Source organism: Nyctibius grandis, chromosome 4 (assembly GCF_013368605.1).
Source record: "Nyctibius grandis isolate bNycGra1 chromosome 4, bNycGra1.pri, whole genome shotgun sequence".
Classification (NCBI taxonomy): Eukaryota; Metazoa; Chordata; class Aves; order Nyctibiiformes; family Nyctibiidae; genus Nyctibius; species Nyctibius grandis.
In genome coordinates, this window is record NC_090661.1 from 27,897,249 (window position 1) to 27,910,786 (window position 13,538).

Here is a 13,538-nt window from a genome sequence, read left to right on the forward strand (position 1 = left end):
CTGTTTTCATGCTTGGTAAGAAATCATTCCAAAGATGCTTGTTACAATTATTGGAAATGATGGTGATAGAGATAAGTAATATCTCAGTAGTTAGTGAAGAACAGTGTGGTAAATAGGAGTTATGAAGGGGTTTGTAAGCAGAGACAAGAGGTTCAGGTTTGTGGTTGGGAAGAGCGGCTTCAGGGGAGAAGGCCAAAACTGTGGGATGGGGGAATGATTTCTGGAAATGTTAGCCTGGACACACAGGAATGAATGAAGACCTAATTTGTCTGTTTGCCAAACATAAAGTGAAGTGACAATCTGAAGGTGACATGAATGTTTAGACATAATCAGCTGTGGTGATGGGTGAGATGTGCAGGTTGTGGACAAACTTGACAAGTATTGTTTGTTTGGCCTTTTCTAAAAATGGAAAATACAAATGAGTTTTATCATGAGAATGTAACCACAGCCTGAACAGTAGGAGAGGCTGCCATGATATCTAAATGGCCAGTCGATGTCTATGTGAACTCTGAGGTTATTGCTGCCACCCTTCCAGCTTTGTGGTTTTTTTTCCAGACCAAGCCTGCTCTTGCCTTTCCTGTGGGCAGGAAAGACTGTTTTACTGACATGGTAGAAGTTTGAGCTCATGAATGCGCTGGTAGTTGTTATGTAGAAGAGCAAGTGAAAGAGATGCCTGTTTTCTTGCACAAAGGTTCCTCCCCTGCCTTTGCTGTTTTCCTGGTTTAAGAATAATGTAAGGTTGCTAGAGCCCTTTTACTTCATTACTTAGAGATGGTGGGGGAAAAAATGATGCCTTGTGCTTTCTCTCTTGCAGTGACTAACAGAGGTCACTCCCTGCTGCCGAGCTTCCCTGAGTACTTCGGAAAGCTGAGCATGTGCAGTCTTCATCAAACTTGCAGAAAGGCTTAAGCCTTCTTTTCTTTTTCCTGGCCTGAATTTAAATATACAGCAATGACTGTAGCACACAAGAAGAGATTCTTTTCCCCATGTTACTCTTGCAGCAGCTTGGCTTGCAAATTAAGCAGGTATAGAAATAGCTCTGCTTTCTTAAATACCTTCATGGTGTTTCCCCAGTCAAACCACTCCCCTTCTTCCACCTCTGTTTTTGGTAGTCCAAGCCTAGCAATGAGGAGTTCACCTATAAAAGAAATAGGTAAACTTTGTTTCTCTGCAGTCTCCAGGAAACAGAGACCTGTTTCCCTACAGGTGTCTGTCTATGGGATTGTTCTGGGACTTTGCTTTGTGTTCACCTGCTCCAGCATGGCAGCAAGGGAACTTGCTGAAATTGGATTCCAGTGATATTTCTTAATGATGATGGAAGAGGTACATGCTTCCAAACTGGCTTACTTTTTTGCTTCTGCTGAGGAGTAATGAGATCTGGAGTTGGGTGGGTTGTTTTTTTTGTCTTTTGAGGAAGGCCTGTAGGAGATGACCATGCAAAAAAGATATTAGATAAAGACAGATTGCTTAGAAGTTGAAAGACGGCTGACTTCAAACAGATAGCTATTTGAGGATGCCATGAAACATACCAGTTCTCAGCTTTGTGACAGACAGGGAAGAAGTGTGAACAGCTTCCCTCTCTTGAAAGCCTTCCTTTGCTAGGTTCTCTGTCTCCTCTGCTGTCAGCACATGGCTTCCCTGTGGCTTCCTGATCCAGCTGCTGCGGGGTGGGCAACATGTCCAGACACGCTCGCTTGACCTTGGACAGTTGCTCCTTCCCATTTTTTACTTATGTGCATTGAGTTCATGTACTTGTAGTATTCTGTCTAGGGGATGATTCTCAACGTATGATTAATGGTGGTCTTTGACGTGCTTAAACTGTCTAGCTGTGATTCCTAGAGCTTGTTGTCTGGCTTCAGATAATAGTAATGTTAAAACAATCTCTAAGTTTGTTTGTTTTAGTTTTGTTTTCCTTTTGCCAAGAAACAAGTTACAGGCAGGCCCTCAGACCTTCTGTTTCAGGCCTGCTTGCTCTACTAGAAGCTCTGTGTAGCTTTCCTGAGTGTGGGGAGGAGCTGGAGAGTTGACAGTATAGTGTGCCTCTTTTTTTTTTATGCTAATACAAGCCCTTAATCATTAGATGTGCAGTCACTTACATATATTGCGTGCATGCACTCATCCTTCACGCTCTGTATAAATGCACGCAGCACGGTGTGCCTGGGGAGAAAGTGCCTTCATCCAATTATTCGTTCCTTATTACAGAATCTGGACTGGAGAACTTGCAGTAGAGCAGCATGCATCTACTCTCTGGGCCTGGAGCAAGAGGAGAGAGAGGGACCTGTGAACTGACTCAGTAATACAACTCTAACCAAAATAGTGATGACTCTAGATTTCTCCACTTGAGCCATTCTGGTCTGTTGAACAGCTAACATGCATTTTAAACATTTTCCACATACATATTTAACTGATTGCGCCAAATGGCTGTTTGTGTGATGATGTAACTGACTCCCTCCCTTGCTCTTCTTGAGAAAGCACCTGCTGGAACTGAAGGCTGTGAATAAACAGGGTTCATTATCTGCCAGGAAACTGACTCATTTTTCTGCCCGAAAGGCATTAGTGTCAAATCCTTCCTCTCTCTTCATGAAGTGAGAGGGCTGGGGTAAGTGGCTGAACTGCCCTGCTGGTCGTCTGTTGAGCTGACACTCTTCATTACTCTGGCCTGAACAAGAGCTTTTAAAGGAAGTGATTGATGTGTGGTGGGACCTCTGTTTTCACAGAATCACAGAATGGTTAAGGGTTGGAAGGGACCTCTGGAGATCATCTAGTCCAACCCCCTGCCAAAGCAGGTTCACCTAGAGCATGTTGCACAGGGTTGCATCCAGGCGGGTTTTGAATATCTCCAGAGAAGGAGACTCCACAAGCTCCCTGGGCAGCCTGTTCCAGTGCTTTGTCACCCTCAAAGTAAAGAAATTCCTCCTCATATTCAGATGGGACTTTCCATGTTTCAGCTTATGCCCATTGCCCCTTGTCCTGTCACGGGCACCACTGAGAAGAGTCTGGCCCCCTCCTCTTGACACCCACCCCTAAGGTATTTGTAAGTGTTGATAAGATGCCCTCTCAGTCTTCTCTCCTCCAAGCTGAACAGACCCAGCTCTCTCAGCATCTCCTCATAAGAGAGATGCTCCAGTCCTCTGATCATCTTTGTAGCCCTTCGCTGGACTCTCTCCAGTAATTCCTTATCTTTCTTGAACTGGGGGACCCAGAACTGGACACAGTACTCCAGATGTGGCCTCACCAGGGCCGTGTAGAGGGGCAGGATAACCTCCCTTGACCTGTTGGCCACACTCTTCCTAATGCACCCCAGGATACCATTGGCCTTCCTGGCCACAAGGGCACATTGCTGGCTCATGGTGAACTTGTTGTCCACCAGAACACCCAGGTCCTTCTCTGCAGAGCTGCTCTCCAGTAGATCAGCCCCCAACCTGTACTGGTACATGGGATTATTCCTCCCGAGGTGCAGGACCCTACACACTTGCCTTTGTTGAACTTCATGAGGTTCCTCTCCGCCCAGCTCTCCAGCCTGTCCAGGTCTCGCTGAATGGCAGCACAGCCTTCTGGTGTATCGGCCACCCCTCCCAGTTTTGTGTCATCAGCAAATTTGCTGAGTGTACACTCTGTTCCTTCGTCCAGGTCATTGATGAATAAGTCGAACAGGACCGGACCCAGTACTGATCCCTGGGGAAGACCACTAGCCACAGGCCTCCAACTAGACTGAGCACCACTGATCACAACCCTCTGGGCTCTGTTGTTCAGCCAGTTCTCGATCCACCTCCCTGTGCACTCATTTAAGCCACACTTCCTGAGCTTTCCTATGAGGATGTTATGGGAGACAGTGTCAAAAGCCTTGTTGAAGTCAAGGTAGATAACATCCACTGTTCTCCCCTCATCAACCCAGCCAGTCATGTCATCATAGAAGGCTATCAGATTGGTCAAGCATGATTTCCCCTTGGTGAATCCATGTTGACTACTTCTGATGACCTTCTCCACATGCTTAGAAACGGCGTCCAGAATGAGCTGCTCCATCACCTTTTCAGGGATGGAGGTGAGGCTGACCGGCCTGTAGTTGCCTGGGTCCTCCTTCTTACCCTTTTTAAAGACTGGAGTGACACTGGCCTTCCTCCAGTCCTCAGGAACCTCTCCTGTTCTCCATGACCTTTCAAAGATGATAGAGAGTGGCTGGGCAATAACATCTGCCAGTTCCCTCAACACTCGTGGGTGCATCCCATCAGGGCCCATAGATTTGTGGATGTGCAGTTTGTCTAAATGATCTCTAACTTGATCCTCCTCAACCAAGGGAAAGTCTTCCTTTCTCCAGACTTTCTCTGTTACCTCCAGGGTCTGGGATTCTTGAGGGCTGGCCTTAGCAGTAAAGACTGAGGCAAAGGCGGCATTCAGTAACTCTGCCTTCTCTGCATCCTCCGTCACCAGGGCACCCTCCTCATTCAGCAGCAGGCCCACATTTTCCCTTGTCTTCCTTTTGGTACTAATGTACTTGAAGAAGCCTAGAAGCCGATGGAGATAGCAGTATGGCTTCTGCCCCCTCAGGAAAGACACCTCCTCTTCAATTCCCTATGGAGAAGCAGGAGCCCTATGTAATTATCCCAGAAGCTGACGCAGATCTGCGTGCGTGGGTAAGCAGAGATTTCTGCTGTCCACGCAATCTGTGGTGTTGGGAACTCCCAGAATAAGGAAAATTTGAAGCAGACATTATACATATGAAGTTAGGTAGAAGAGCCCTCAGAGGAGTAAAGCTATCTGCAGGCTGAAGGAGTTCACTGTGTTGGCTGTGTTCTGGCCATGCTTTCAAGACTGTTATAATCACGATGACTAGGAACCAATTCCCCGTAGCTGGATTTCCGATGTAATCGCATGTTGTTAAGGGTCTAGGTGGAGGAATGCGATGCTTGTCTTCAGCTTGACTGAGGTGCCTGCACCATTCTGAGCACTGGTATAAAACTGCCACTGTAGAGCAAAATAGCACATGTAGTAGCTTGAGCTGATTTAAATTTCTTCTCCCCTCCCTGCCCCTCAAATTTTACCCCTGCAAAATGAAAGTGCAAGGTCTTTCATCGTTCTTTTCATGTTGGAGTTACTGCCAAACTCATCAATGCTACCATAGCTGCTCTTGACCCTTTTCATGTCTATCATGGATGTGTGCCTCCTCTTGCCTGTTGAAATAATGCATCATTCACTGGGTGCTGTATGATACATAATGCTCTCTCATCTTTTGTTCTGATCTGTGGCCTTTGTCAGCAGGTGAAGTAATAGATTAACAGTGTGACCTTGGGTCCAGTTAAAAAAATCTGTTATCTCCCTCAGAGACACAGACTTTCCCCTATGATGAGGTCCAAAGGTGCTGTGTAGCTCCTGTGGCTTTAGGTGGTAAATGGAAGTTGAAGTTCCTAGTCCAAGAGCAGAGGTGCAGTAATAGCAGAATTCATCACGTGGTATTACTTTCTAGTTAAACTGAAGCAGGTAAACTTTAAAGGGTTAACCATGTTCTTGAAACTCTGCTTCCTGCGTTGTGATTAGGAGAACTCAAATCTCAATGCTCATTTCTGCTATTGGAGCCCTTACCTACAGTTCTTTGTTTCATGTAATTGTGTTCCTTTTCCCTGCCCTCCTTCCCATCCTGGCTGAAGACCTGATGTGCTGCCTGTTTTCTGACTGAGAAATCGGGATTCTTGCCCAGAACCAGTGAAGGGGGGAAAATGTTTTTTGTGATAACTTCTGTCCTATATCAGGCCTGCTGCTCTGACAACTCCACACCTCCATCTGGGAAGGATGTCTTCTCTGTCCCTGGTTGCCCTTCAGAGTTACCACAAGTTGTTTCTCACAAACAGGCCAGAGTGTTCTATGAAGGCCATGTTTGGCACGTATCTGTGATCACTTATTGCATCTTTACTGTCACTGCTTTCCCTAAAGAAAGGAAATTTTCTTGCAAAGGGTGTTCATTATGTGAAATAACTTTTTTTTAAAAAAAAAAAAGGTGATGAAAAGAATGCCTAATAGGGCTTGGATACTCATAAGAAAGGCAGCCACCAACTCTCATTCCTCACTGATGATTTGTATGTGAAACAAGGGGATGGAGAAGCTAACTCAGAGAACTGCAAAAGTGAGTGGTGAGGTTTTCATCAGTAGTGAAATTCTCAGGGTATTTATCTGTTGTAGATGGTTACAGCTGTCTTAAGGAAAGTTTGGCCGTTTTGTTTGACTGTTTCTTCTCTTCTGATCATCTGCTTCTGACCTGTCTTAATTCAAATCTTGATGCCAGGCTAAATATGTCTAACCATAGCCATGTGAAAGCTGAAACAGTCTAGAAATGTTAGCTTAGAGGTATCAGAGTAGATTATGTTAAGGACTTAATTTTAGAAATCATCTTTTCAGGCAATCTTTAGAACTGCATACTGATTGCTTTTTTTTTTTTTATTTTAAGCTTGAATATGAAACTGGTGATAGCAATAGTCCTTTTTCTGTGTGACAAGAACTACAAAACTGTTATGGAAAATGAAGCTATGGAACAAAACACTTGATGGTTTCTCCTTACGTGGTTTCAATTTGCTCTTTGAAAGTCAGCAACACGATATGAGATGCCTGAAATATTTTTTCCCTATTCTTCTGAGAAAAGGGAAGGGAAAAAAGAAACAAGCCAGGGGATTGAGTTGGTTGAGATTTTTGTTTAGAATAGTTTTCCAGTGTTCTATTGAGGCTATAATTGATCTCCAAGAATTAATTGACCTTGTTAACAGTTAATAATTGAGTTTAGGATTTGAGGGAGGGCAGCAGTGCTATTGGGCATCTGGAGAACATTCAGCTGTCTTCATTCTTCATCTTTCTTGTTATTTTTAGGTTAAACATTGCTCTGCCATAAGAGGAAGATGAGTGAAGGGAATCTAGTTTTAAACTGTTGCTATTTACATTCCTATGAGGAACCACAGAAGCACATCCATAGGGATGAGTGCTCAGGAGAACTGACTGCTGACTGTAATTCAGAGAGCTGAAAAAGGGATGTAATATGAAGTAGTGTGGTAATTTCACCTCTAAATGGGCAGTAGGGAATACAAAAGCCTTTCCAGAGAAGATGTAAAACTGGAGGAGGAAACTCACAGAGGCTGCCAGAGTTGTCAATATACTTCTGCTTCAATGATGACTTGCTCTGTCTTAGACCCGCTTCCTAGCTGAAGGCTGAGGCAGGAGTGCTTGCTTCATTTTACTGGTTTGTTCTGGTTGTTGGTGTGTAGCAGCAGCAGCTTAGGAGGATGGCAGCTAACCGAACACCCTTTTGATTTTAAGGAAACTAAGCCTCAAGGCTGTTTGATAGCCCCTCACTTTTGGATGGAGAGGAAAGCCCTTCCCTTGGTATTGTGTGGAGTAGCACTATCCGGTAATGCATGTGCTGTGACAGCAAATCTAAGATCTGGTGTAAGAATTGCATATCCTTAGAAACTGTTACTGAGAAGTTAAATTTGATGCATTTAAGTATCTTCTAAAAGCCTGCCGAGATGAATCACTCTGTCCCAAGAGGCTTTTGGTGGTGATCCTCACCCTCGTGGGGAGAGTGTGGGTATAGTCCAATGGCTGATGCGCTGCGAGGAGGTTTCTTCATGACTTTTTTTCCCCTTGAGCTGCAGCTTCTGGCATTCAGCTGCTTCATTACGGAGAAATTTCCCTTTTCTGCTTGTAGTGTCTTGTGTGTGTGCACTCTCTTTCTCATCACCCTTGTCTAAAGGTGTCCTGTAACTTGGACCTTGCTTTCTTTCCCCCCTCGCTAGCGATGGCTGCTGTTTGCAGACCCAAGATAACAGAGCGAGCGTAGAGCAGCAGTTCCGTAGCTACTGATGTCTGACAGAAAAGGAGCCTGCTGAGATCTCAGTGCTGCTGAACAGAAGCAATTTATATCTTCTTGTAGTGGTTTTGATTTAAAAAAAAAAAATAAACCAACAAAAAGCTACAATCCCCGTCCTCCTATTTTTAGCAACCTAGGCCAGAAGCATCTCTCAGGGTGAGCAAAGTTAATCTTCATTGCGGCACTGAGTGACAACCTGGAGGATGATAATGTGTGATATTCCACCGCCCCTCCTCCCCCCCCACCCCGTGAGCGGGGGAGGAGAGTGGAAATTGCAGTTTCTCTGCTAATTGTACTTTAGATGTCATTTGTGACAACTCCATATTGTCTAGACAGAGAGATAGTGGAGCAATTGCTTCCACAGAGCCTGGTGTTAACCTGTTATATATCTGGGTAGCAAAAATGAGGGGTGTGGGAGAGGAAGAGGGTGCTGTAAGCTCCAGAAAGGATTCAGGAGTCAAGCATGATCTACTGAAATGTTTCAAAAGGAGATGTGAGCAATATGCATTTCTGTTCTCTCTTCACATGTTTCTCTGTTGGAAACTTAGATGTTTAGTAGCTAGCAGTTCCCTGTAACAGAGGTGCTTCTATTCATCTGTGGGTTATCTTTATTCCCCTTAACAGAATTGCTCCCAACCTCAGCATTTAACTGTGGTAGGGTATTGGGCTATCTTACCCTTTGGGCTTACTGAAAACAAATAGTCTGTGTCTCTTCTGGGACTTTGGGTGGCAAAAGCTATCAACGTGGTGCCTAAGACTTGATAGAGTGCAGCATGACTTACTTCAAAAACATTTATCTGCGCCTTCCTGGGGTACAGTAGGTTACACTACCAGTGTCACAGATGGGACACTTTATTGATGATTATAGTAGTGTATCTATTATTGAACCCATTTGTCAGTACCAAATGCATTTGGATCTGTAACTTGGGCCTCAATGGCTCAGTCTAGAATGAGTTAGTTAAATAATAGATTTTATTTGTGTTTAGTACTCCGGTTTCAATATGGATATTGTTATTCTCTGGAGCATTAAGCACAGAGATGGTCCATCAGGATCTCATGAGATTGCATGTTGTCTTGTTTTGTTTTTTTTGTCTGCTATATGTATTTATATTCACTTGTTCATTGCTCTGTGATCTGAGAAGGCACAGTTGTAGGACAATTAAGAACTACTAATCAGGCTTAAAAGCAGCTATAGCTTTTAGCAGTTACTGTTAACTGAAATGTCTTTGTCTACCTGATCTGAATGTGGCTTGTGTGCCTCAGTGTAAGATAGTGCAGGAGCTGAGTTTGGTCTTGGCAGGCTTGGACGGCTCTGCTGGAAAGGCCATCGTAGCTGAGACTGTTCAACTCGGACAGCGCAGCCTCAGTGAGGGTCCTGGGGAGTGTGTTTAATGGAGTGCGTTTGTCATCCCGTTTGTCTCCCCACAACCCCATAACTACTGGTCTTCCTCGGGAGCCCTTCTGGGAAAGGAGGTGCTCCTAAAGCAGCAGCAGCTCCTTTTGCTTTGTGGGGTGGAGTTGCAGTGGTCAGGTAAAATCCTGGGGCTGTGAGGCCTATAGGAAGTGTGTTTACCCAGATACCTGGCCATCCTGTGGCTCAGGCAACTGTTGGTTTGTGTTTTACTAAAGTAACACATATCAGTTCTCATCTGAGGTGCCAGGTGCTTGGCAAGTATTTATTTCAAGGATCAGGTGCGGGGTAGAGGTGAGAATTGTAAATTCCCTGAAGTGCCGTTCCCCAGCAGAGCAAAGGGACTCCTGGCAGACCTGTACCGAGTTACTGCAATGTGTGCCCTGCTCCTGCTTCCACACCCTTCTGCTGCCCTCTGGTTGCTGTACATTTTTATTTCATTCAGTGCAGCTGCTGGCTGCTTTCTGAAGGTGATCCCTCTCCAGTAATGCTCTTAGGAGATTGCCAGCCTTTCCAAAGGTGAGAAGAGACATATGGCTGGAGAATACCTGGAGACTCCTTCCTAACAGAGCCTGCTGGGCCATGTGGCCTGTACTGGTCATCTTCCCTTGTGGCTCTGATTTTGCTGTGTCGTTTAGTGGATAGACCCTGAAAGGCTGGGAAAGAGGGTGGCATGTGTAGTGTATAGGCACCAAGAGTTTTGACAGGGATGATGAGTTTGATGGTTATTTGTGTGTGCACATCATGAGGGCATCATAGGCATTGCAGGGAAATGGCATCAAACAAGCCACTTGTGTGTAGGTTGTTCACACCTGTAAGGAGGCAGCTGCTGTTTCTAGGGTTGTGACCCTACCAGGCTCTGCATACTGCAGGAGCTCCTTCTCTCCGGTTAAGTCCAGTGATTAGGCAGGACGATCCAGTAGAGTGGCAGCCTCAGCACATCCAGGCTGCTTGCAAACTGCTGGTTTTGGAGTACTCTGCGTAAGCAGCTCTGAAGAGCAGACTTCTAAAAAACATGTTGGCGTTGCAGTGAGAGTAATCCAGTCTCTGAACTCTGAGCCAGTGGTTTAGAAAGGGCCCAGCTGGCTGAATAGGTCCATATCCCTTCTGCTAATTTTAAACTGTCTAACTTTCCCCCCAGAAGGAATAAAAGCAGTTTATATGTGACGCAGGTGATAGGTATACCTCATAGGTATGGGACTTCAAGTATACCTCAGAAAGCTGTTGCACCGTTTGTTCTGGATTACCTGGTTTTGCGTATATTGACTTATATATTTGGAGCAGGAGAGGGGGTTTGGTAAGGCAGGACTGAACTATGATAACTTTCTGGGGAGCCAAGGGATTCCTACTATCTAGCAGTATTGAAGGTTAGAGCTTTTGACTCAATAACCTGGGGAATTAATTAATCTGAAAGTCTGAGATTTAATAACTGTTCTTGAATAAGACAAATGGTTGCCCAGCAACTTTGTGCCAGAGAGGACAGGATTTCTTGCCTTCTGTAGAGCCCCAGTGCTTTGCAGCAAGTACTGAGTCTCTTGAGCTGACACATGCCTTTCCAAGTTAACTGTAGCAATCTCTTGCTGTTTTCTGTATTCTAGATTTATAATGTAAAATTGAAGGTGGGGGTTTTTTTGTATTGCTGGAAGGCAGTGAAAAGTTGTTTTGAGATCCTGATGGGGGGGCTGCTGCTGGGGAAAAAAGTCTTATTTACGTTTCTGCCGTCTATCTGGGTAGAAGTGGGAAGTTGGGCGTGGATTGTATCTCGTCCTTCTTCATGCTTCCTGTGTTGATGCTTGCTGTCCTGCATTGCAAATGCTACCTGTGAATTAGGAGTGTGGGGCTAAGACTGAGAGGTTCAAATCTTTCTTGCTAATTGTGTGTGGGGATGAATAGAATAGATGTGGTGTTGGACCTCTTTGACTTTCAGACCATAACAGTTTTCATTTAAGTTACAAAGACTGGAAAACAAAATTTATCAAGAGTTCCAAGGCAAAAAGACTTGAAAGGCAACTTAGCAGCCTTATAAACTTTGACAGTTGGTTTTTCCACTCTCCACACCCACCCCAAATCACCTCTCTTGTTAATCTAATGGCTGCAACAGGCTTGAATGAGTCAGTCTTGAAACAATGCCATCCTCTGCTTTGTGACAAGAAGAGGTGCATGTAGAAGCCAGGGTGGAGGACATGTTCCTGCTATATACTTTTGATTCTGCTGCCTTCATGACTCAGACTCGCTTCTCGCATATTCAAGCTGTCTGGCTGCATTTGCATACCTTTACTTCTTGAGTGAATATTTGGTATTTCTCCTTGTGGCTGATTAAGATACAAAGGAAACGAACGTGGGTTTTTTGTAGCTGAAAACTCTTTCTGAGCCTTGAGACTAAGACTGAATATCTCACTGTGAATAAACACCAGCGGTGCCCTTAGAGTCCACATGCCAAGCTGTGTTCTTTGTCCTGTGCTCCTTGACCCATTCCCTGTGTAGCCACCTTTGAGTAGGTAAAAATTTGACAGACTGCCAATGCAGCGTTAGTGTTTATGGACCTGACCAATTGAGACGGCCTGTCTCTAAAGGAGAAGTAGCATCTGCATCTTTCTTTTGAAACTTGAAAGCAGATTTGGGACCACTCTTCTTTTGTACTCGAGGTGTTCTTTCTCCTGTGCAGTGAGAATATTATCTTTGAATAGCTATGTAGTGAAGACACTTATGCCATCAGTTCAGTATGTTGCAGAATTCTCTGCACTGATGACAGAAATAGTCTTAAGAGGTTTCAGAAAGTAGGGCATAAATAGGGGGGATGTTCCTGAATGGTCTTTGACTTTGTCATTTGTTTTTCCTTTCTAGGAGGTTGTTGGAGTCTTCCCTCATTTCATTATCTCGCTATGATGGAGCAGGGTCCCGGGAACATCCAATCTACCCAGATCCAGCCAGGTAAGATCTAAATGCAATCTAAAGGCATTTTGGTTTCATAGACAAAAGCATAACTTTGGTATAACTCACTGAATTATTTGGGAATGGTTCTAATATTGGGCCCATCTCCTCCTCAATGACTTGCCATGGGGGCAAGGTGCAAAACAAATGAGAAGATGCTGTTAAGTCTGGGAGAGAATGAGGAAAAGAGGAAGAAATTGCTGTTGAAGTAAGCACATAACAATTCCTGAAATCATTTGGGATGGAGAACACTAGGTGGCAAGCAGGTCCAACAGTAAAGGAGATGATATAAATAAATTTGAAATCTCTTTTGAAGAAAAAACAAGTAGGCTATTCAGGAGTAAGGGAGAATGCAGTAAAGGCAGTTAGGAGCTGGTGTGAGCAGACGACGTGCTTGGAAGAATGGAATGTCTCCATAAATGTATCTGTATGAGAGAGCATAAGCAGGATGTTAAGTATACTCAACTAAGAACAAAATACTGACAATTATTTCTGAAGAGTCATGAATCATTGACATTAGACATAGAAACACCTGTAGTGCTGCTTAATCTCCAGAAGAGGTGGGAGTGTTTCAGAGGACTAGAAAAAGCAAACATGGCAGAGTTATCAAAAATGGAAAGGAGTGATCTTTGCAGTTTCTACTTAATGTATTAAGAAAGCAACAGATGGGATAATGTGACCCACAGACTCTGTCAGAAGAAATGATAGAATTGTTAACAGCAAGCAGCTTTGGAAGCTTTCAAGGAATAAATCGTGACAAATATCTTTCTTTAGATGGGTTTAACAAAGCTATGAATGAGTAAAATTCAGTAAGTATAAAATGTATCTGATTTAGCCTCTTAGGGAACCTCTGGCGTAGGTGCATGAACTGAAGGCTACTAGGATTTATCATAAAGGAGAGTACAGGAATAGCAGTGTATGAAAATGAAGTATCTAAATTGCTGAAGGAGGTTTGATTTTTTTAAAAATTCTCGTTCTTTTTTACATCATTAACAACAAAATCTGCATTTTTATACAGATGATGCTTTAAGTACAAGTTTGAAATAAAAGGTCACAAACTGGCCACATGGTAGAATCCTTGCTGACTATCTCTATAGATAAAGCCTTGTAGAAGTGAAATCTTATATTAGGCTTTTTTTTTCCATTTATTGCAAAGAAAGTTGCTTTGTAAAGATAATTCAAAGGCTCAGGAGTAATGTAAATAAAACTAGTGTGGTGAAAGTAAGGTAGTGTGTGCTACCTGTATGTAAGGTCATTGGGAAACCAACCTAGGTAACTGCAGAAGGCCTTGGCAACTGCATGTCAGAATGATGCTGATAAATGTAAAAGCTTTCTAAATGGCAATTGATT

The 13,538-nt window shown here is 43.9% G+C and overlaps 1 protein-coding gene across 4 annotated transcripts in view; it reads left to right on the forward strand.

The window, feature by feature from the left end:
• AMBRA1 (autophagy and beclin 1 regulator 1) overlaps positions 1-13,538 on the forward strand; it is a 151,623-nt gene that overhangs the window by 23,418 nt on the left and 114,667 nt on the right. For all 4 annotated transcript variants that reach the window (XM_068399339.1, XM_068399342.1, XM_068399340.1 and 1 more), the window contains one exon: positions 12,102-12,188. In XM_068399339.1, coding sequence (XP_068255440.1) covers positions 12,102-12,188 — 87 coding nt within the window. The remainder of the gene's footprint in view (positions 1-12,101; positions 12,189-13,538) is intronic.